Source organism: Coregonus clupeaformis, chromosome 8 (assembly GCF_020615455.1).
Source record: "Coregonus clupeaformis isolate EN_2021a chromosome 8, ASM2061545v1, whole genome shotgun sequence".
Lineage (NCBI taxonomy): Eukaryota > Metazoa > Chordata > Actinopteri > Salmoniformes > Salmonidae > Coregonus > Coregonus clupeaformis.
The window spans coordinates 12,819,568-12,842,567 of NC_059199.1; the positions used below are offsets into that span (position 1 = coordinate 12,819,568).

Genomic DNA, 23,000 nt, shown 5'->3' on the forward strand with positions numbered 1-23,000 from the left:
CCACACCCCTGCACCCAGAGGGATTCACATATCTCGACCACGGGATTTTGACAGGACAGCTGCCCTCTGCCAGGGATTCCTCCTACAAATGGAATTATACTTCTCGACCATCAGCCGGCTCCATCAGAGCGGGAGAATGTGTCCGCCCTTGTCTCCTGCCTCTCAGGGAAAGCCCTGGAGTGGGCCAACTACGGGGAGTTCGCTCGCCTCTTTCGGGCCATCTTCGATCACCCGCCCGAAGGTAGAGAGGCGGGCGAGCGGCTGGTCCACCTGAGGCAGGGGACGAGGACCGCGCAGGACTTCTCCCAGGAGTTTCGTACTCTAGCGGCTGGATCCGGGTGGAACGAGCGGGCCCTCATTGACCACTTCCGGTGCCATCTACGAGAGGACGTCCAAAGGGAGCTAGCCTGCTGGGACACCACGTTGTCTATCGATCAACTGGTGGACATGGCCATCCGGTTGGACAACCTGCTGGCTTCTAGAGGATGTCCTGGAAGGGGCCTGCCCGTTCTACCCCCCCCACCAACCTGTATCACGAGATGATGGAGCGGCGATCCGGGACAGTGGAGGACGACAGCGCCAGTGTCACTCTTGTGGCACGGGAGGACATTCTGCTGCACGCTGTCGTTGGCGTTCTTTTGGGTCTGGAGGCGGCAGGCAGGTCACTCTCACGTCACCCCAGGTATCGAACACCCACACTCATTCAAAGCCCTCTGCTGCGCACTGTACCCTACACATCCACTTTCCTGATTACACGGTAGTTTCCCAGTGTAAGGCGCTGGTCGATTCAGGCGTAGCTGGGAATTTTATGGACAGGTCATTTTCACATAGTCTAGGCATTACATTGGTTCCCCTATCCATTCCACTCCCCATCAGAGCACTTGACAGTCGACCATTAGGGTCCGGGTTCGTTAGGGAGGTTACAGCACCAGTCACTATGGTTACCCACGAGACTCATCGAGAGCAAGTCACTTTTTTTTTTATTATTGAGTCTCCTGATTTCCCTGTTGTGTTAGGTCTTCCCTGGTTAGCACTACACAACCCCACCTTTTCCTGGCCGCAGAGGGTTCTCACGGGGTGGTCGCGAGAGTGTCAGGGTAGGTGTCTAAGGGTTTCTGTTGGTGCAACCACGGTGGAAAGTCCAAACACCACCTCCACCGTGCGCATTCCCCCCGAATACCTCGATTTGGCGCACGCATTTTCCAAAACGCAGGCAACCAAATTACCACCTCATCGGGCGGGGGATTGCGCGATAAACCTCCGGGTAGACGCTGTGCCTCCCAGGAGTCATGTGTATCCTCTGTCGCAGGCTGAAACGGAGGCTATGGAGACATACGTCTCCGAGTCCCTGCGCCAGGGGTTCATACGTCCCTCCACTTCGCCCGCCTCCTCTAGTTTCTTTTTTGTGAAGAAGAAAGACGGAGGTCTGCGCCCTTGCATTGATTACCGAGCAATGAACAAGGGGACAATACGTTATAGTTATCCTCTACCCCTTATTCCATCTGTGATTGAGTCAATGCATGGGGCGCGCTTCTTCACAAAATTAGATCTCCAGAGTGCATACAACCTGGTGCGTGTCTGAGACGGGGACAAGTGGAAGACAGCATTCAGCACAACCACGAGGCATTACGAATACCTGGTGATGCCGTACGGTTTGATGAATACTCCATCCATCTTCCAGTCCTTTGTGAACGAGGTGTTTCAGGACATGCTTGGTCGCGGTGTAGTGGTCTACATCGATGACATTCTGGTGTATTCTGCTACGTGCGCCGAGCATGTGTACCTGGTTCGCAAAGTGCTGGCCCGACTGTTGGAACATGACCTTTATGCCAAGGCAGAAAAGTGTCTGTTTTTCCAACAGTCCGTCTCCTTCCTCGGATACCGCATTACCACCTCAGGTGTGGAGATGGAGGGAGATCGCATTTCAGCCGTGCGTAATTGGCAGACTCCAACCACGGTTAAAGAGGTGCAGCGCTTTATTGGCTTTGCCAACTACTATCTGAGGTTTATCCGGGGCTTTGGCAAGGTCGCAGCTCCCATCACATCACTGCTGGTCTGCTGAGGCTGACAGGGCATTAAGTAACCTGAGGGTTCTGTTCACTTCAGCGTCGGTACTGGCCCATCCCGATCCATCACTACCGTTCGTGGTGGAGGTGGATGCGTCCGAGGTAGGGATAGGCGCTGTCCTATCTCAACGCTCAGGCACGCCACCCAAGCTCCGCCCATGTGCCTTCTTCTCCAAGATGCTCAGCTGGGCGGAGCAGAACTACGACATTGGTGATCGGGAGCTGTTGGCTGTTTTTCGAGCCCTGACCGTGTGGAGGCACTGGCTTAAGGTGGCGAAACACCCTTTTCAAGTCTGGATGGACCACCGTAACCTGGAGTACATCCAGGCAGCGAGGAGGCTGAACCCTCGCCAGGCCAGGTGGGCCCTATTATTCACCCGGTTTGATCTTACATTCCGGGTACGAAGAACGTGAAGGCAGACGCACTTTCACGGCTGTATGACCCAGAGGAGAGGCCCATACTCCCGACCTCCTGCATTGTGGCGGCGGTAGTATGGGCGATGGACGCGGACATAGAGCGGGCGTTACACACAGAGACATCTCCACTTCAGTGTCCAGCTGGGCTGCAGTATGTGCCTTCTCTTGTCTGTGACCGTCTGATATATTGGGCACACACGTCCCCATCCTCTTGTCACCCATGTATCGGTCGTACAGTGCGCTGCCTGACCGGAAAGTACTGGTGGCCTACCTTGGCTAAGGACGTGAGGGTGTATGTCTCCTCCTGCTCAGCGTGCACCCAGAGTAAGGCACCATTACTGCGTAACTCTGTGGTTCAGAATAAATCCTGTTATGCTGTGATTTACCCTCGTGCGCCTGACTCCTTCAAAATCACCTCATCACAGCCTGACCCAACTGATCTTAGCACCGTATACATACTGAATTCAAGCTAACTTTTCAACACATGACACAGCATTTGACAGTTCTAAGAATGAAAAGCTAAATAACTACTATTTTTATGGTAAAGTAATAAGGCAGACACCACATCTTTAGAGAACGAAATATTACAATTATTGTGATTTAGGTGAATTTAAAGTATTGATTTGTAGAGATCAATATGTAAATATTATATAAGATTGATCAATTCTTCTGTTTGTGTTGAAGTTCACAGACCTTGTTGCAGAGGGCACATGGAGGAGAGGCTCGACTGACAGATCCTCTGAATGCCCTCTTTGGGATCACAGAGAACACAATTCTCCAGGCGCTGGGTGATCAATCCTGCTCTTCTGGCTCACCTGGATTGGCCAGATCTGTGGTCAGATATGTTGTGAGTCAGGTTAACTCTGACATCTCACTGATCATCTCCTGTTCCAGCTCAGCTAAATCAAGACCAGTGTTGTGTGACACTGGCAGGCGATATGCCATGCAGGCCGCCCCTGGTGTCTGTTATCTGTGCCAAGCTGCGGAGGTTTGGCGTCACTGGACAGGCTGCGCCTCAAGCCAAAACCAATCCATCTAAGGAGAATGTGGACATTGAGGCTTCCCTTGCACCGTTGACAGGAGAGGTCATGACTGTTATGGTCATCTCCAGAAAATGCCAGGAAGGAGAGTAAGGAACAATGGATGCACTTCGAGAAATCGCACACAAAGTCAATTTTGTTTCGCTTCAAGGGATAGTGTTCGTGGTCTTCTGGAAGACTCCCTAGTAGAGAAAAAATCTCTGAAAGAGACTGTATCCTCTGGCAGCATGGTGAGTCAAAACATACTTTAACTTTCTGAGAAAATGCTTGGATCTCCTGTAATGTCAACCATTGAGAAGTTTTCCAGTGTTGAATTTAAGTCAGAAGTCACTAAAGCTATTAGCGAAGTGCTCATTAGGTCTAGCAGAAGTCTATCTGCACAAATGTCTGCTTGCACACCTGAGCCTTCAAGTAATCTAGGCAGTGAAAGGAATCTGCCAGATATGCCAGAAGAACATTTAATATCTACAATTAATATAGGTTCTGAAGCCTCTGAAATTATAGATTCCTTTCTGAGCGATTTGAAGTGTATCGCACAATCAGATTTCACAAAAGTGAAAGCTCTACCCGTGGCCCTTAACCTTGCTAAAAGGTTACAGAATATGCTGAGGGGACTTTACTCTCGACTTTGGCCCCTAAAAGCTCAGATCGAGACAAAGAGGAGAATCTAGAGCAAGCTAAAAACATTTCTGCTCCTACTTTGATCCAAAAGTATTTTGGAACCAACAAGAGTGAGCCTATGCTTCCAGGGGTCATTTCACCAGGAGCAGTGGCTCTTTGTAGAGGTCAGAGCGAAAGCTCCAGACCTATGATGGCTCTTAGCCCTCAGATCATTCAGCTTCACCTCGACTCTACCACTAAGGAGGTTATGAGCACAATTGTGTCATGTTTCAAGCCAGAGGTTCCTGAGGAGGAATTGAAATATTCAGATAAAAATATATTATCGGATACGTCCCTTTTGGCTACTAAGTTTGGGACCACGACATAGCTTGGTTAAAGGACATCTCTGCCGCAAGTTACGCAACTTCTTCATCAGAGAGTTTTTGCGTTGCTCCTAATGCAGTAATTTGCGAACTCTCCAGTGAAACGTTTCAGAGACATGCAGCTAAATGAGTGAAACAAGTCCTAATTAAATCTGTCAGGTGCTTTTCCAACTCGGGAAGTTCCAGCCGATCAGAGTCCCACACTAGTTGGGTCAGTCAATCTGATTTTGGCATTCTACAGGATTCCTCCTCAACTTCCTCTATGAACATTGACTCATCTGCTTTTGGTGTTGTTGCAACCGTTGTGAAAGACATGAAGAGCCTGTTGCAGACTACCGAATCAACTGATAGTCTACAGCCAACTGATTCTGCCCTTCTACGTGGTACCTCAAGTTATTCTGAGACTTCAAGCAAGAGCTGGCAAAATGGTGTTGCCATTTCTGACTTTAAACTTTGGTCTACAGCACAGACTATTTATAGGCACCTGCGGAACAACCTGAGAGAGTTTTTCACCCGGTATCATCAACCAGATGTAAAAACCACAGATGCAACCATGGCGCAAGCCAAGAAAAGGATCAGTCAAATCTTGATTGCCATCTAAGAGGACATGAGCAGAATGGAGGAATTGATGACCTCAGGGGAGCTGGTGCAACTCCATGACATTGTGGGAACAATGCTGGACGGTGTGGAGACAGTTTGCAGTGAGGGTGATAAAGAGCAGGAGTGGCAAGAGCTTCAAAGACCTTCATCTTCTTTATCTACTGCTTCAAAAGGCTCAAGGTCTCAGAGATTGGAGTTACTGGGAGAGTGTGAGTATTGTCCAATGTCAACTGAGTTGGACAATGGCTTTCCTATCATTAAAATTACATTTGATGCAAGAGATGATATTGCATTCGGGGCCTCATTGAGTGACCTAAGAAAAACCCAGAATGGTGTGGTGAGCTTCATCATTGAAAATCTTGATCCTGAAGTGCTGCAGCAGACCACTTCTCCAGACTCTGATCTAACACGTCTGGAAGAACTTATCTCAAAGGAGAAGATTCTCTCATTGTGCCATGACCTTGTTGATCAACTTGAGAGCCTCATTCAAGAGCAGAACAGCATCCCACTAATCAATTCGGTGGCAGTCGCTAAGTGTGTCTCTGACACAGTTCTGCTAAACCATGCATGGAAAGAAAATCAAGCGGGGAAACCCTTCTCCTCCGAACTCATCTACATGTTTGCTGAGTAGATAGTGAAGCGATTGCTGCTTCATTTGATCTTCCTTCCTTCATCATGGGGGTTGGATCAGGAAGCCTCCCTTCATGATGTTCCATCGAGAGCATCTAGTCGCCGCAGCTCAAGTTCCACTACTTCTGGAGTGACTGTACTTGATGGTTGTAGCTCTCTGGTGTCTGGCAGCTTCTCACAGATTTACCACATTACCGTGAATCTATTCACAAGGGCGATCTGTCACCAAGTGATGGACAACATGTCTGGGGCCTCTAGTCCCACAATGGAGACAGAACAACATGGAATAGTCACTCCTCCAGCTGAAGTTCGACCAGTTAAAATGGCTGACATCATCCATGACAGAGAGGCATCTGTCATAGCCACTGGGTCTGAGGAGCAGGCCCAGAGTGATTCCAGTTCTCCTCAGGCTGTGAAACAAGGCAGAGGGAGGTTCAGATTCCTCCCAAAGATGGCCAAGTTCAGAATCAATCTCAAGGTAAACCGGAAATGGTCCTGGTTTAATACCTGTCTACTTTCCAATGAACAACCCTGTGAATTGCTGTTATCAAAACATTATGGCTTTTTAATAATTCCATTTGTGATTAATATAAATTGTATTTTGAAATAATTATTGCTTCAAACGGAACAACAAAAAGGAAGTACAGCCCTCCGAGGAAGCTCAGGACCAGATTAAGGTTCCCCGTGAAGAGGCGCATTGTATACTTAAGTCTGCAAATCAATAATTGTATCACTTTTAGATACTTTCCAGTGCCACAACATTAGCAACATGTGAGAAACATAAAATCTATGTAGTCCTACTGAAGTACCTGACAACTTTCCCCTTCGGTCTCTAGCACCCTGCATAGTGCCAAAGGCTGTCATGGCTCCACTTCAGGAGAGTCGTCCCTCCACTTCTCAACCCGAGGAGAAGAAACACAAACCCTCCATCTTTGTCAGGATGTTCTCAGCCATCAACAAAGACTTTTGGAACACCTTAAAATTGTAATCTAACAAATAATACAATGGAAATTAATTGAATGCAATAGTATATATTTAATTCAGTATTGTTACTTGTTGTAACAATTGTTACTTATCTTATTTTACAAAAACGAATTGTACTTAACTCACTTGGTTAAATGTATTTCAAAACAGATTATTCATGCTGCTTGAGTGGGAACCCTGGATGGCATATTATACTGGATGGGCTCAGTTGGTAGAGCATGGGTTGTGGGTTCGATTCCCACGGGGGACCAGTATGAACATGTATGCACTCACTACTGTAAGTCGCTCTGGATAATATAATCTGCTGAATGACTCAAATATAAATATTACACCAACTACTGATTGTCACTAGAGCATTAGGCTCTGAAGGTTAAAGAAGTAGTTCACCAATCAGATGTTCAACAAATACACTGTTTATTTATCAGTTTGCATTTGGTTCAGCATTGTCAATATTGAGTGAACACTGTAAATAAGGGCTCAGTAAACTACTTACTTCAGTTGATTGAAAAACTATTGGTATAATGTGGACCTCGAGGGGACCTGTAACATGATGCAACATGAGTTCTAGGACAAATAAACATTGAATATACTGGGGAAAAAAACTTTCACTGCAACATATGTACAGTAGCCTACATAAAAATTGCTGACATAGAATACGCAATAACACACAGACAGGTCAAGTTCAGAGATCATTCTGAAAACAATGTATTGCCTGCCCTACTATATACTGTCAGAAGTAAAATCTCACTAGTGATATGGATTGTCTGACTAGCACGAACATTAGATTAACTTTTTCTCAAACTACTTCATTTTCAACATCCTAAAATTTGGGGAAAATAACCTCAAATTCTATCTAGACTACAGAGAGCTCAATTTGTGAGAGTCAATCCTCTGAGATTCATTGAAGGAAATGTTTGTATATGATAAACAACTCACAAAATAGTAAGTTAAAGCATCACTTACATGGGCCTCTAGTCTAACTCACATAACTCAGCTGTGGTCTTAAAGCAATGAAGCCAGAACCCAGGATAGAGGGGCTGAGTGAATGTGGTCTGGACACTGTGGAGGAGGGTCATTTTGTCAGAGACACTGTAGAAGGACAGAGTGCCGGCCTGGTGATCCAGGTACACTCCTACTCTGGAGGACTGAGGGCGTGCCACTTCAGTCTTTACATTATTATGTCGGAAAAAGTAACCATTACTACAGCACTCTAAACTCCAGGACTTGTCATTGTGTCCAAATTGACAATCATCCGCAGGCCCAGATCGGCTGATATCTTTATACGAAACGCCTGCATAAATCTTCCACCCACTCCACTCCACCTCCCAGTAACAGCGCCCAGACAGACCTTCCCCGCACAGCACCTGACACATTTGAGTGAATCTGTCTGGACGGCTGGGGTAGGAGTAGCCTTTGCGCTTCAGTTTCACCTTTCTGTTCCGCTCAGACAGAAAGAGTTGTCTGTATAATGTGTTTGGGTCCAGGGTGAGCCGACATGAATCTGAGGGAAGAGAAATTAAGAAATAAAGATATGATATGAGTCCCCCTCTTTACTTTTATCTCAGGGTTTGTGGTGAGTATCATTGAAAATACGACTGTTAGCAACTTCAGGATAAAGGGACTTGCATTGTAAGAAGTCGGCTCTGGTCTTGGGCTTGGGTGGGTGTAGAACATCCACTAGATTCACTGAAACGCACATTCACACACAGTGAAAGAGTTATGATTAGACCATATAAATGCAGTGTAGGCTAGAACTCCAATCTCATCAAAGTATGCAGAATTAACTCTACTTTCTAACCTACCTCTGGTGGAAATTCTGCACCATTCTCTCTTCAAGATGCCCTCCAGTTTCTCTCTAAGGTTAGACACAGCCTCACTCACATCCTCAAAGTACTGAAGAGGACAGACATCGATGGTGGGCAAGTCTGAAAATACACTGGGACTGGCGAGAGACTGATAACTCTGCAGAGAGAGATTTTGTTAAAACATTTTATGGATGTTTGACAGTCAATCTTCTATGTGTGAACTAACAAATTCCTAAAATGAAGCACTTTGCTGTTCAACGAGAGACCTAAGTCTAAGTCGGGGCGGCAGGTAGCTTAGTGGTTAAGAGCGTTGTGCCAGTAACCGAAAGGTCGCTGGTTCTAATCCCCGAGCCGACTAGGTGAAAAATCTGTCGATGTGCCCTTGAGCAAGGCACTTAACCCTAATTGCTCCTGTAAGTCGCTCTGGATAAGAGTGTCTGCTAAATGACTAAAATGTAAATGTAAGTCGGCTAGCTATAGAAATAACATACTACTCACTACTTTAGCTAGCTACAAAGGCTTTGTTAAACCCACCCCAGAATAATGAGTTCCTTTTGCAATAACAGACGGATGGTCACTCAGTGAAGCTACCTCCAGGAAATGGATGTGATCCTCTGTGTGTGTCAGCTTCTCCAGCTCAATCTCTCTTCTCTTCAGCTCAGCGATCTCCTGCTCCAAACGCTCCATGAGGGCTTCAGCTTGACTTAGAGCTGAATTCTCCTGGGCTACGATCAGCTCCTTCATCTCAGAGCGCCTTCTCTCAATGGAGTCAATCAACTCTGTAAAGATCCTCTCACTTTCTTCCACTGCTGCCTGTGCAGAGCGCTGTTATAACACAAACATAGACAAGAGACGGCTTCATGTTAAAAAGGTATATTCTCTTTCTCTAACTTGGAGCCTCAGAAGATTGCTATATCATATCATTGTGGTTCCTGAGATATCAAACACTTCTCCAGGCGGTGTGGGAACTGATGATCTGCGCAACACGACTGCAACAAAGATGACATGGTTAATCTCCTCTGGTCAATACTCACGCTGAGAGACTCCACAGCCTGTTGCAGTTCCTTCAACTCTTTCTCCCTCTCCTGGACTCTCTGGTTGACCTTCTGCTGACTCGTCCCTATCTGCTTCTGTGAACAAAAAAACACTTTACTGAGCTACATGGTATTGATGTAAGGCTCTACAGAGGGTAGTGCGTACGGCCCAGTACATCACTCAGTACTGGTACCCCCTGTATATAGCCTCGTTATTGTTATGTAATTTTCTTGTGTTACTTTATGATTTTTTATTTGATTTTCTACTTTAGATTATTTAGTAAATATTTTCTTAACTCTATTTCTGGAACTGCATTGTTGGTTAAGGGCTTGTAAGTAAGCATTTCACGGTAAGGTCTACACCTGTTGTATTCGGCGCAAGTGACAAATACAATTTGATTTGATTTTAATTTGATGTGACATAATGCAAAACTGTCTCATATGCCTATCTAAATGTGATGTTTTTTTGCCATGTTGTTTTGATCACAATAACTCTAAGATTAGCTCTGATTCTCACCTGTTTCTCAGTCTTTTCTGCTGTGATTGAGACTGTATCATGACCTTTATGTTCATCCATGGTACACAGATAACAGATACACTGCTGATCGGTCCGGCAGAAAATCTCCATCAGTTTGTCATGATGAGAGCAGATATTGTCCTGCAATTGTGTGGTGGCTTTGACCAGCTTGTGCTTCATCAACGGAGCTACATTATAGTGAGGCTGGAGATGAGTCTCGCAGTAAGAGGCTAGACACACCAGACATGACTTGAGAGCTTTCTGCTTTCTCCCATTGCAGAAATCACATTCCACATCTCCAGGTCCAGCAAAGCACAGAGCAGGAGGAGTAGGCTGGAGTCCTGTCTTCTTCATGTTCCCGACCACCATGGCTAGCAGGCTATTCTTCATCAGAGCAGGCCTTGGAGAGAAGGTCTGTCTACACTGGGGACAGCTGTAGACACCCGTTGTATCATCCTTATCCCAGGAGTCCTCAATACAGTTGCTACAGTAACTGTGTCCACAGTTGATAGTGACCGGCTCTTTCAGTAAATCCAGGCAGATAGAGCAGCAGAACTGGCCCTGGTCCAGGAGAACTCCCTGCTCAGCCATTTCACTGATCACTCACAAAGACACACCCCGGCAGAAATGCTACATGCAAACAAAACATGGATGAATCTAGACAGCTAGACGTTTAAAATATCTCCCAGTCCCCCAGTTGAACTAGTCTAATTTCAATTCAATAATACACATTTTACCAGTCGTGATTTCAATTCAAGATATGACAATTCAAATGTGGTTGTTATTGTTGAATCGACTAGCAGCGAAGGATCAATCCGAGATCTGCAGGGGACAGAATTATGCGCAACACAGGACGTACGCGTATCAACATCCGGCTAATTATTTTCTTCTTGAAATATTTGGCGGTTTGAAGAAGACAATCAAAGTTGGCCTGCGTAATGTCGAATAGCTAGATATTTATGGTGTACATGCTTTAATTTTTACGTCAACTGTATTTGTATCGTTTGTTGAAATTCGAGGACGGTAACGTTAGTTACTATAGCTAGCTATGTTCGCTTTCTGTTTCTGCCCAACTAACGTTAGCTAGCTAGCCAATTTAGTTAGCTAGCTACCGTTAACTTAGCTGCATCGAATGTTTCAGTCTTCCGCTAGCTAGCAGTTAGATCATTTTGAGATCTAAAAGTTTTCAGCTCGCTGGAAGAATGTCGACTCTTCAGAGAACTAACAGCAAATATCTGTGGTGGTCTCTTTTGGGTCTTGGATTTCAACCCGAAGTCGCAGCATCATCAGGGGCCAACAAAGCCAATGTCAAACACATCATTCTTGGACCGTAAGTATTGATTGTTGTGGTAACGGCTAAAGTTAACAGTTAGCGTTAACATGATCAACATCAGTCTTGCAACCCTGTTTCAATCCAGTGAGACAAACTGGTGATGGCACGACAATGAAAATAAAATAATAGGCAGAACGACTCCATTCTCTCAGGTCAGTCAAAAGCCTGTTTTGACACCAGTTTCTTTCTCTCACCAACAGCAATATGTTTGACAAACCAAACAAGGATGCTTTCTACATAGTTACCCATTTCCTGTTAGAAAAACTAAACCCCGCACGCTTCCACGATGCATACAGGTATGATGATGGTCCGATTCCCGACTTGTTGTTTCTCTTCACACATTTGTCATTTTCTGCAATCATGTAATATGTTGGGTCTTGTATGCAGGCATTGCTGGCCAGCGTTGGACCACAAAGCAGATGCTGAATTCCGTAAGGTGACCTGTGCTTGGCTGCGAGATCTAATGGTAAGGATTTGACATGTCTTCTTTCAGATGTTCAGTATTTGATCAACTTGTTGCAGCAGATGCATACTGTCTGTAAGTATGTCTGGTCAACAGGTCTAAAGCGTTTGAACTTGATCTGTGCTTTCAGGATGAGCAGGGGAGCACAGTTCCCAAAGTGGTGGCGTCTCTATTCCTCTCGCCTGGTGGTCCCAGGTTCGTCAACCTGATGCTCCATCTAGCCAATCATGTCATGTTGAATGAGATGAAGACATTTTCAACAGGTAGGAAGACCTTTTCCCACATTTTTGTTACGTTACAGCCGTATTCTAAAATGGGTTAAATCGTTTTTTCCCCTCATCAATCTACACACAATACCCCATAATGACAAAGCAAAAACAGGTTTGTAGATTTTTTTAGCTAATTTATACCTAAAAATAAAACTGAAATATCACATTTACAGTATGACTAGCCCAAGGTTTGGACTTCTTAGACTGCTTTCACACAGGCAGATTTGGACCAATCACATCAGAGCTTTTCACGTCAGATCATTTTCAGAGCTGATCTGATTGGTCAAAGACCAATTAGTGGGGAAAAATATCAGAGTTGGGCTGCCTGTCTAAACGCAGCCTTAAAGACAGACTCCATAGCTTTTCGTCTCCCTGTGAATTACAAGCGTTTGTCTGGAGTTGTTTGTCAATAACCAGGTTTCCATCCAACCGTTTTATGCACATAAAGTACATGTTGGATGGAAAATGGCACGACAGACCTGATGGAAACAGCTACTTTGTAGGTAAACATTCCAAATGTCGACAAAACCAAATATGCTAGAGAAGGTGGGATTTATTTTGTCTGTAAAATGTATTATGCGAGAAATAGCGGTGGAAACGCTTTAATGCGCAAATATTGATATAATAACCATTTATATTGAAGTAAACTTGGGAGTCACGCAATGACATGTTGTGTGGTCCTCCCACTACGACTCAGGAAGACATGCAGTTTATTAGGCTACAGATTAAATAAGTTATGATTAACTTCACAGGGTGGGGAAAGTGCAAGGTGAGGACCTTGATGCTGCTTTCCAATAAATATCGAGGGTCTTATTCCGGTGACATGATCATCGATGCTTTGCTGCCGTTTGACAAATTAAAATAATCTTGCGCTTTTGTCCATAATAATCTCATCATGTAGGCTATACCCGCATTGTATCTGCAAGCTTTTGGCTAGAGCGCACGTGCATTAACAGAGTGGGCACATTAGCTATATAAGGCACATTTTTTTTGTGACAAAACCATCAGAGTTTAAAATGTGAAGCAAACCAATTTAACTTGTATTTTTTTATTTGGTACATGGGGATTTAACCACAAAAGTTATTTTATGTGCACTACGTCATAACGCACATACTTTATTTATTTTTTATCAGAATTAAGTACATATTATTATTTGATGGAAACACATCTCTGGTGGGAAAACGGGCATTTTATTTATGCAGATTTTAGGATATTCGCATAAATCCGTCGCCAATTGGATGGAAACCTAGCTAGTGACTATGTTCAGCCCAATTCTGATATCAGATGAGCTATGAAAAAATATCTTATGTGAAAAGGTCTGATGTGATTGGTCAAAGACCGATTTAGTGCAAAAAATATCAGAATTGGGCTGCCTGTGTGAACGCAGCCAATGTGTGTTAGATGGCACGTGGGTCCCAGAAGCCGCGGCAGCCCCTGCCTCTTCTGTGGAAATGGCGCTGAAGCGGTTTCAGCTGGTGAAGACCAGATTCCTGAGAGGAGCTGTGGAACAGGATCGGATGCTGCAGGAGTACCAGAGACAAGCCCAGTAAGTCATGGCAACTGCACAAACCACAGGCATTGGATGTGTTTGTAGATAAACTTATATTTTCTGGATGTTTATAATGCCTCAAAGTGTCCCATTTTTGTTGATACCTTTTTAAGTTGGATAAAAAACATTATTTCATTGGTTAGGTGTGTCGTGTGATTCTGGCTAATTAGCACAGGTGCAAATGATGAGCAGGTAATCAAGTCGCCCTCATAAATCCAGGTGGTCACAGAGGTTTGGAGTTTGTATGCCCTGAGGTGAATGTCTTGCCTTTGCCCGTCAACTGTTGTTTCTTTTCAAATATGCCTAGTTTTGCCATTCTACATCTGTCCTCTCTTGTAGGTCTCGAGTGAAGTCTTTGAGGGATTGGAGGGCTGAAGACGCAAAGTATGATGATTTGCACAAGTATGTAGTTGAGATGTGTTCAATTTTTTTGCATCAAACATTACGCTCCTAAGTGCTAATAATCAATGGCAGCTGGTAAAAAAGTGCTAATAATCAATGGCAGCTGGTAAAAAAGTGCTAATAATCAATGGCAGCTGGTAAAATGATGTATTTCCCCTGTGCAGGCGTCACAAGAAAGTTGACCAGGAGGGAACCCCTCAAGCTGAGAAGATTCAGAAGGTTTTCCTTCATTTAATAAATGACAGTTCGTTTAACATGACTAGAAATGGATGTTCAAAACATTTCCATCTGCAATAGTCTGACCGTTTCACCCCTGAACACACCCCAGGTGCGCTCCCTGTGGTCGTCCATGGACGGAGTGTTGTCCACCCTGGAGGAGGAGCGGCGGGTGGTGGAGTGTGTCATCAGGGGAGATGTTGACCAGTACACCCTGGACGGGACGGACCTTTCCCTTAAAATCCCCCGGGTTCTGCTGGAGCGACTAGAGCAGTTATCCCACCTGGTGAGATGCACAAAAATTAAATCATTGCCTTTTTAGCTTAGCGGGTGACGGTGCGTTTGGAACCCAATCCATATTTCAGTGCAATGTTTCTCAAACCTCTCCTCAAGTACCCCCAGCTGTTCCACATGTTTGATATGTTCCAGAACTAGCACAACAGATGAAACTAAGGAATGGTGATTAGTTAACAGATTGAATCAGGTATGCTAGTACTTGAAATGCATAAAATAAGTGGAACTTGCTGGGAGTAATGTGGGTACTGCTCTGTTTATCACTAAGTAAGTTCTGTGTGTGCTCCAGTCGAGTGTGGGCAGTGTTTACGAGGCAGGCCAGCTGAACATCCTCCGTATGCTGGAGCTGCTCCGTCAGGCTCTGGGCCTCCTGGGGGAGGAGAGGTGCCGGGTGGCAGGAGACACCCCCATTGCCCAGCTCCACCCCTTGCACCTGCAGGAGAGGAACCTACAGATGGCACGCGCCCTGGAGGACCTCCGACTCATGAGGTGGGCTACAAACTGTTATCGCAGAGGCTTGCTTGTTGGGGAACTGCTACCCATTTGATGTATTACTGTTTGAGTTGCATAGCAGCATTTAACATGTTTGTAATTCATTTTATTTTAACAGAAGACAGGGCAACAGCAATTTTAAATCCATATTGAGCAGTAGTAATACCTATTTATAACTGTCAAGCTCTGTTCTCTCTGGCATCACTGCATCTGACTGTCGCTCTCTTTTTCCAGGAAGAGGATTTCAAAGGAAGAAATTCCCGAGGTGAAGACCGTCATCAGAAAGTTGGAGGCGGAGTGGGACCGGAAATGGGCGGACTGTCTGAAACGCATGCCGCTGACCGCGTTTCTCAACAAGGATCCTGTAAGTGCCTTTTACAGTTATTAAACAACTCTGTCCAGATACAGCCGCTACTCCCTAGGCCAGGGCTATTCAACTCGGACTGAGGGCTGTACTCTGTCTCCTTTTAGGCCCTTGACTTTCTGTTCCCAATGGCTCCTCTGTCCTTTGAGCCGGCCACCGAAGCCAGCTTCAAATCTAGCATTTTCTCTCAGTATCCGGCCAAGCTACCCGGTCAGTAAAGCGAAACAAAACATTACCACTTCTAAATTGCTTTATTGTTTAACTGAATATTTTAACTTGTGGTGTTTTCATAACTTAGAATTTCCTGAAGAGAAGCCTGTGGCGACTGACTCTGTTCCAAAGGAGACTGTAACCATAATGGATTATGCCCTCAAAAGGTATATTAATACTCTGCTTGACTTGTATTCATTGCTAATGGGCAACTTGTAGTCTGATTCCTCTGTTGTTGGGAGGCAGATACCTGGTCAGTCCTGAGCTGTGCTCTGTCCGTCACTAGCCCTCCCTATAGCATACCTGCTCTCTGATGACCGGGGCGAGTTGAGTGAAATCGCAACGGACAGATACGGAGCAGACAACCGTTATTCAGTCTTGTTTTTTTCTAACCATAGCTCCAACATTTGATCCACAGAAGATGTCTTTATAACAGGTCTCTTTTTTGAACAGCCTTTGCCCTCCAGCTGTTGAGAGGGTTGCATGTCTTCCTGGTGTGGACTTTTCCCCACTGACTCCCCTCCATGCACTCTGTGAAACTCCAATGGCTTTACCTGCCATGGCTCCCTCACCAAGCCCCCTGCCGGTAGGTGATGTGCAACAAGCATCCTATTCAGCTTTTTTTTAAATAATTTTTTAAAGGCTAATTGTTTTAGCTAATTCAATATTATAAATCTGCTTCTCAGATTTAAAGACTTTTGGCCTTTCAGCCGCTCCTGCATACCAAAATGTCCCTAATTTATGTACAGTGAGGGAAAAAAGTATTTGATTCCCTGCTGATTTTGTACGTTTGCCCACTGACAAAGAAATGATCAGTCTATAATTTTAATGGTAGGTTTATTTGAACAGTGAAAGACGGAATAACAAAAAAATCCAGAAAAACGTGTGTCAAAAATGTTATAAATTGATTTGCATTTTAATGAGGGAAATAAGTATTTGACGCCCTCTCAATCAGAAAGATATATGGCTCCCAGGTGTCTTTTATACAGGTAACGAGCTGAGATTAGGAGCGCACTCTCAAAGGGAGTGCTCCTAATCTGTTTGTTACCTGTATAAAAGACACCTGTCCACAGAAGCAATCAATCAATCAGATTCCAAACTCTCCACCATGGCCAAGACCAAAGAGCTCTCCAAGGATGTCAGGGACAAGATTGTAGACCTACACAAGGCTGGAATGTGCTACAAGACCATCGCCAAGCAGCTTGGTGAGAAGGTGACAACAGTTGGTGCGATTATTCGCAAATGGAAGAAACACAAAAGAACTGTCAATCTCCCTCGGCCTGGGGCTCCATGCAAGATCTCACCTTGTGGAGTTGCAATGATCATGAGAACGGTGAGGAATCAGCCCAGAACTACACGGGAGGATCTTGTCAATGATATCAAGGCAGCTGGGACCATAGTCACCAAGAAAACAATTGGTAACATACTACGCCGTGAAGGACTGAAATCCTGCAGCGCCCGCAAGGTCCCCCTGCTCAAGAAAGCACATATACATGCCCGTCTGAAGTTTGCCAATTAACTTCTGAATGATTCAGAGGAGAACTGGGTGAACGTGTTGTAGTCGGATGAGACCAAAATGGAGCTCTTTGGCATCAACTCAACTCGCTGTGTTTGGAGGAGGAGGAATGCTGCCTATGACCCCAAGAACACCATCCCCACTGTCAAACATGGAGGTGGAAACATTATGCTTTGGGGGTGTTTTTCTGCTAAGGGGACAGGACAACTTCACTGCATCAAAGGGACGATGGACAGGGCCATGTACCGTCAAATCTTGGGTGAGAACCTCCTTCCCTCAGCCAGGGCATTGAAAATGGGTCGTGGATGGGTATTCCAGCATGACAATGACCCAACACACGGCCAAGGCAACAAAATGAGTGGCTCAAGAAGAAGCACATTAAGGTCCTGGAGTGGCCTAGCCAGTCTCCAGACCTTAATCCCATAGAAAATCTGTGGAGGGAGCTGAAGGTTCGAGTTGCCAAACGTCAGCCTCAACCTTAATGACTTGGAGAAGATCTGCAAAGAGGAGTGGAACAAAATCCCTCCTGAGATGTGTGCAAACCTGGTGACCAACTACAAGAAACGTCTGACCTCTGTGATTGCCAACAAGGGTTTTGCCACCAAGTACTAAGTCATGTTTTCCAGAGGGGTCAAATACTTATTTCCTTCATTAAAATGCAAATCAATTTATAACATTTTTGACATTCGTTCTTCTGGATTTTTGTTGTTGTTATTCTGTCTCACTGTTCAAATAAACCTACCATTTAAAAATTATAGACTGATCATTTCTTTGTCAGTGGGCAAATGTACAAAATCAGCAGGGGATCAAATACTTTTTTCCCCTCACTGTATACAGTGGGGAAAAAAAGTATTTAGTCAGCCACCAATTGTGCAAGTTCTCCCACTTAAAAAGATGAGAGAGGCCTGTAATTTTCATCATAGGTACACGTCAACTATGACAGACAAAATGAGAAAAAAAATCCAGAAAATCACATTGTAGGAATTTTTAATGAATTTATTGGCATATGATGGTGGAAAATAAGTATTTGGTCAATAACAAAAGTTTCTCAATACTTTGTTATATACCGTTTGTTGGCAATGACACAGGTCAAACGTTTTCTGTAAGTCTTCACAAGGTTTTCACACACCGTTGCTGGTATTTTGGCCCATTCCTCCATGCAGATCTCCTCTAGAGCAGTGATGTTTTGGGGCTGTCGCTGGGCAACACAGACTTTCAACTCCCTCCAAAGATTTTCTATGGGGTTGAGATCTGGAGACTGGCTAGGCCACTCCAGGACCTTGAAATGCTTCTTACGAGCCACTCCTTCGTTGCCCGGGCGGTGTGTTTGGGATCATTGTCATGCTGAAAGACCCAGCCACGTTTCATCTTCAATGCCCTTGCTGATGGAAGGAGGGTTTCACTCAAAATCTCACGATACATGGCCCCATTCATTCTTTCCTTTACACGGATCAGTCGTCCTGGTCCCTTTGCAGAAAAACAGCCCCAAAGCATGATGTTTCCAACCCCATGCTTCACAGTAGGTATGGTGTTCTTTGGATGCAACTCAGCATTCTTTGTCCTCCAAACATGACGAGTTGAGTTTTTACCAAAAAGTTATATTTTGGTTTCATCTGACCATATGACATTCTCCCAATCCTCTTCTGGATCATCCAAATGCACTTCAGACGGGCCTGGACATGTACTGGCTTAAGCAGGGGGACACGTCTCGCATTGCAGGATTTGAGTCCCTGGCGGCGTAGTGTGTTACTGATGGTTGGCTTTGTTACTTTGGTCCCAGCTCTCTGCAGGTCATTCACTAGGTCCCCCCGTGTGGTTCTGGGATTTTTGCTCACCGTTCTTGTGATCATTTTGACCCCACGGGGTGAGATCTTGCGTGGAGCCCCAGATCGAGGGAGATTATCAGTGGTCTTGTATGTCTTCCATTTCCTAATAATTGCTCCCACAGTTGATTTCTTCAAACCAAGCTGCTTACCTATTGCAGATTCAGTCTTCCCAGCCTGGTGCAGGTCTACAATTTAGTTTCTGGTGTCCTTTGACAGCTCTTTGGTCTTGGCCATTGTGAAATTTGGAGTGTGACTGTTTGAGGTTGTGTACAGGTGTCTTTTATACTGATAACAAGTTCAAACAGGTGCCATTAATACAGGTAACGAGTGGAGGACAGAGGAGCCTCTTAAAGAAGAAGTTACAGGTCTGTGAGAGCCAGAAATCTTGCTTGTTTGTAGGTGACCAAATACTTATTTTCCACCATAATTTGCAAATAAATTCATTAAAAATCCTACAATGGGATTTTCTGGATTTTTTTTTCTCAATTTGTCTGTCATAGTTGACGTGTACCTATGATGAAAATTACAGGCCTCTCTCATCTTTTTAAGTGGGAGAACTTGCACAATTGGTGGCTGACTAAATACTTTTTTCCCCCACTGTATGTTTAATCACCTATGTGACCATTCTGGTTTCTTATAGGCCATTGTAAGGAAGACTCCTCGTGCGTCTCCAAAGGTGTCTTCAGTGAAGAAAAAGGCTCAGATCCTCGACTCTGAGTTTGACAACTTGGCAAATCAGGTACCGTTTCCATACGTGGGGGGGGGGGGTTGGCGGGAGGCAGATACCTGGTCAGTCCTGAGCTGTGCTCTGACCGTCACTAGCGCTCCCTATAGCATACCTGCTCTCTGATGACCGGGGCGAGTTGAGTGAAATCGCAACGGACAGATACGGAGTAGACAGCCCTTACCTGCATCAGGGGTTGGAACCGGTTCAGGGAACAGAGGAGAGAAATTTTGAGGACCGGAAACAGAACTGGGAACGAAAGTGATCTCGAGTGTTCCGGAACAGAACCGTTACCTTCAAATCTTGAGAACCAGTTAATGTTATTTTTGTTCAAACAATATTCCTAATGTCTTGTATATAATTAAGTGAAGTTACGATGCTAATAATAGCCTAAACATTTCAAATTCACATGTTATGATTCTCAGCGCTTCCAGCCCCCTCCATGTCCACCCCTCTTTCTTGCTCTCCCCACCCGTCAAATCGATCTCGTCTCGCGCCTGCACTTAACTGTCCATCAAACATGTAAACCATTAGCTTACATGTTCCATAGCAAGGTGCTCTATCTACACTAATTGGTGGAGTAAATGATTTGGCTAAATGTAAAAACTGTTGATTTCAAAGGGTAGAAAATAACTATTTGAACCGTTACTTTTTTTGGTTCGAACCGGTTCAGAACTTTCTAATGCTGGTCGGAACACTGGAACGGAACTAAATAAATAGGGGTTATTTTCCAACCCCTGATCTGCATATGACTGGTATGTAGTCTGTACCATGTTGCTTAACATGCCATGCATGCATGGAGCATAACTTACTGTTTGGTTTGTGTGCGTTTTTAGTTTGCAGAGGCTGTGACCACCAGCCCTGGCAACAGAAGTTTACGAGGACTCGAGCTGGGAGACCTACTCGACACTCTTGGCACAGACCCTTTCTCCACCAGGAAGCAGATTCCACGCACCCCAGAGAGTTTGAGTGAGTATTGGACCTTGTTTGATGTACTTTGAAAGGCAGAATGCTCTTTTCTCCAGTTTTGCTTTTTGTTGGCCAGAGGAGTAATTTTAATTTTTTGATCAGTTCTGGATGTGAAGAGTTCCTGGCGAAGTGCGGTGGAGGAAGGAGAGGCTCAGAAGGCCTTCCTGTCTGCTACGTTTGACTGCGACGACATCCTCGGTTGCCTCATGCCCCTCAGCGACGTACAGGAGGCCTCCCTTAGCCACGATTTTCCCTCCCTGAGCACAAGCTTGGATCCCACAAACGGTTGTAGTACTGCAGCCCCCCAGCAGGCTTCCCTCATGTCCACCCTGTCCTGGGACTCCTCCAACATGGAGGCCCTCAATAGCCTGAGCAGCAGCGACGTGGTCCAGTTCAGCATCGACCAAGAGGTCTTCCCCGAGCAGTTCAGTATAGATCAGGAGACACTCCCCGAGCTGCCGGGCAATGACAGCAGTGTCCTGAGCTCCAGTAACTCCAGGGACACGTCCAACACCGAGGAGGAAGAGCTGCTCCTCCCCCACATCCCCCCCACTGAGACTGAGCCAGCCCTGCTGGACGCACGCAGGCGTTTGGAAAAGATCCAGCAGGCCTTTGGAGAGGCCTCCTTCATGGACTGCCGCCAGGGGGCACCAGAGCCCTCTCTCCCACAGCATGGCGAGAGGAGCCTGGACGCCAGTGACTGGCTGATGGCAGCAACACTGGAGACTGCAGCCACAGTGGAAGTGACGGACAAGGTCTTTTCCCTGGATCTGGACACTCTAGAGAGCCCCTCGCCGCCAAGAAAAGGGCAGTATAACCTCCCGCAATTGTTCACATTCTCCCCCATAGACGACCTGTAGTGTCTCCGACCTGTAGTGTCTTTTTTAAAAAGTATTTTCTGCGCAGTCTTCTAGTTTCTTACTTTTTCACAATTAAGGCTAACTAATTTCAATACACTTGCAATTCTAATATTTGTGTGCCAATCTGTTTTTCCTACAGAAACTTACATTGATGTTTTGAATAGTTTTTTTGTTGTTGTCTAAAGTGAAATATGATGGGTGATAATAAACAAACATGAATTGTATATTGTTAAATGGATTAAATTGTTACCAATGTCAATCAGGTTTAATACTTTTTGCAGATTAATTTCCTGGCCTTGTAAAGGCCTTGTTTACACTTGCGTGGGGTTATTGGGGGTTCAATCATTCAAACTACACTAAACAACAAATGCAACAATTTCAAAGATTTTACTGAGTTACAGTTCATAATGAATTATTTTTTGATACTTAAATATATTTTAGCAATTACATTTACTTTTGATACTGATGTATATTTAAAATCAAATACTTTTAGACTTTTACTCGTATTTTACTGGGTGACTTTCACTTGAGTAATTTTCTATTGAGGTATCTTTACTTTTATAATGACAATTTGGATACTTTTTCCACCACTGGGTGAGCATTTGCCCACTGAATCGGTTGTGTGGCGAAACTGCAGTCCGGTCAAGACCCTGGCAAGGACGACGACTGCGCAGATGAGCTTCCCTGAGACGGTTTCTGGTGAAGAAGCTGGATGTGGAGGTCCTGGGCTGGCGTGGTTACACGTGGTCTGCGGTTGTGAGGCCGGTTGGAGGTACTGCCATATTCTCTAAAACAACGGTTTATGTTAGAGAAATGAACATTCAATTCTCTGTCAACAGCTCTGGTGGCCATTCCGGCAGTCAGCTTGCCAATTGCACGCTCCCTCAAAACCTGAGACATCTGTGGCATTGTATGACAACAACTGCACATTTTAGTGGCCTTTTATTGTCCCCAGCACAAGGTGCACCTGTGTAATGATCATGCTGTTTAATCAGCTTCTTGATATGCCACACCTGTCAATTGGATGGATTATCTTGGCAAAGGAGAATCGCTCACCAACAGGGATGTAAACAAATTTGTGCCCAAAATTCGAGAGAAATAAGCTTTTTGTAAATATGGAACATTTCTGAGATTTTTTTCAACTCATGAAACTTGGGACCAACACTTTACATTTTCTGATTTTATGTTTGTTCAGTGTAATTCAGACCCATTTTTCTAGGGATTGGGGAATGTATAAAAGTGAAATATTTCAGCTTCTTAAGGGTCTCACCAGTAAGAACATTTAGTCATGGGAAACTATACATTATCCAGAATAATCAATGGATTATGTTTGGATTAAAGGGGTGAACTACACAATTTTCGGATTCTCATTGGACTTTTCAATTAATGAAATATGCGCCTACTCGATTTTTGAAGAATTGCTTATTTATGCAGTAG

The 23,000-nt window shown here is 44.8% G+C and overlaps 2 protein-coding genes and 2 non-coding genes across 6 annotated transcripts; 3 read left to right on the top strand and 1 right to left on the bottom strand.

Moving 5' to 3' along the window:
* Nucleotides 1-7,117: 7,117 nt before the first annotated feature.
* Nucleotides 7,118-10,904, bottom strand: LOC121571158 (tripartite motif-containing protein 16). Of its 2 annotated transcripts, none has more exons than XM_041882488.1 (6): nt 10,077-10,904; nt 9,560-9,655; nt 9,060-9,350; nt 8,523-8,682; nt 8,347-8,406; nt 7,118-8,221 (listed from the first exon to the last, which is right to left on the bottom strand). In XM_041882488.1, exons 1-6 carry the CDS (start codon nt 10,665-10,667, stop codon nt 7,692-7,694), a joined length of 1,728 nt encoding a protein of 575 aa, XP_041738422.1. In that variant the 5' UTR covers nt 10,668-10,904; the 3' UTR covers nt 7,118-7,691. The 2 variants fall into 2 exon arrangements, with proteins under 2 accessions (XP_041738422.1, XP_041738423.1); XM_041882489.1 differs by having other exon boundaries at nt 9,117-9,350; nt 10,077-10,903.
* A 58-nt stretch (nt 10,905-10,962) lies between these two features.
* Nucleotides 10,963-21,794, top strand: LOC121571157 (HAUS augmin-like complex subunit 6). 2 transcript variants are annotated; one of them, XM_041882486.2, is made up of 16 exons: nt 10,963-11,406; nt 11,610-11,705; nt 11,797-11,875; nt 12,003-12,135; nt 13,543-13,687; nt 14,030-14,092; nt 14,257-14,311; nt 14,421-14,594; nt 14,892-15,091; nt 15,329-15,458; nt 15,566-15,668; nt 15,757-15,835; nt 16,122-16,254; nt 19,651-19,749; nt 20,571-20,703; nt 20,806-21,794. In XM_041882486.2, exons 1-16 carry the CDS (start codon nt 11,279-11,281, stop codon nt 21,561-21,563), a joined length of 2,508 nt encoding a protein of 835 aa, XP_041738420.1. In that variant the 5' UTR covers nt 10,963-11,278; the 3' UTR covers nt 21,564-21,794. The 2 variants fall into 2 exon arrangements, with proteins under 2 accessions (XP_041738420.1, XP_041738421.1); XM_041882487.2 differs by having other exon boundaries at nt 14,030-14,074.
* LOC121573139 lies at nt 15,905-16,035 on the top strand. Its single transcript, XR_006002003.1, has one exon. It is a non-coding gene; the product is annotated as a small Cajal body-specific RNA 8 (non-coding RNA).
* LOC121573140 lies at nt 19,783-19,913 on the top strand. The gene has a single exon (XR_006002004.1). It is a non-coding gene; the product is annotated as a small Cajal body-specific RNA 8 (non-coding RNA).
* Nucleotides 21,795-23,000: the final 1,206 nt, after the last annotated feature.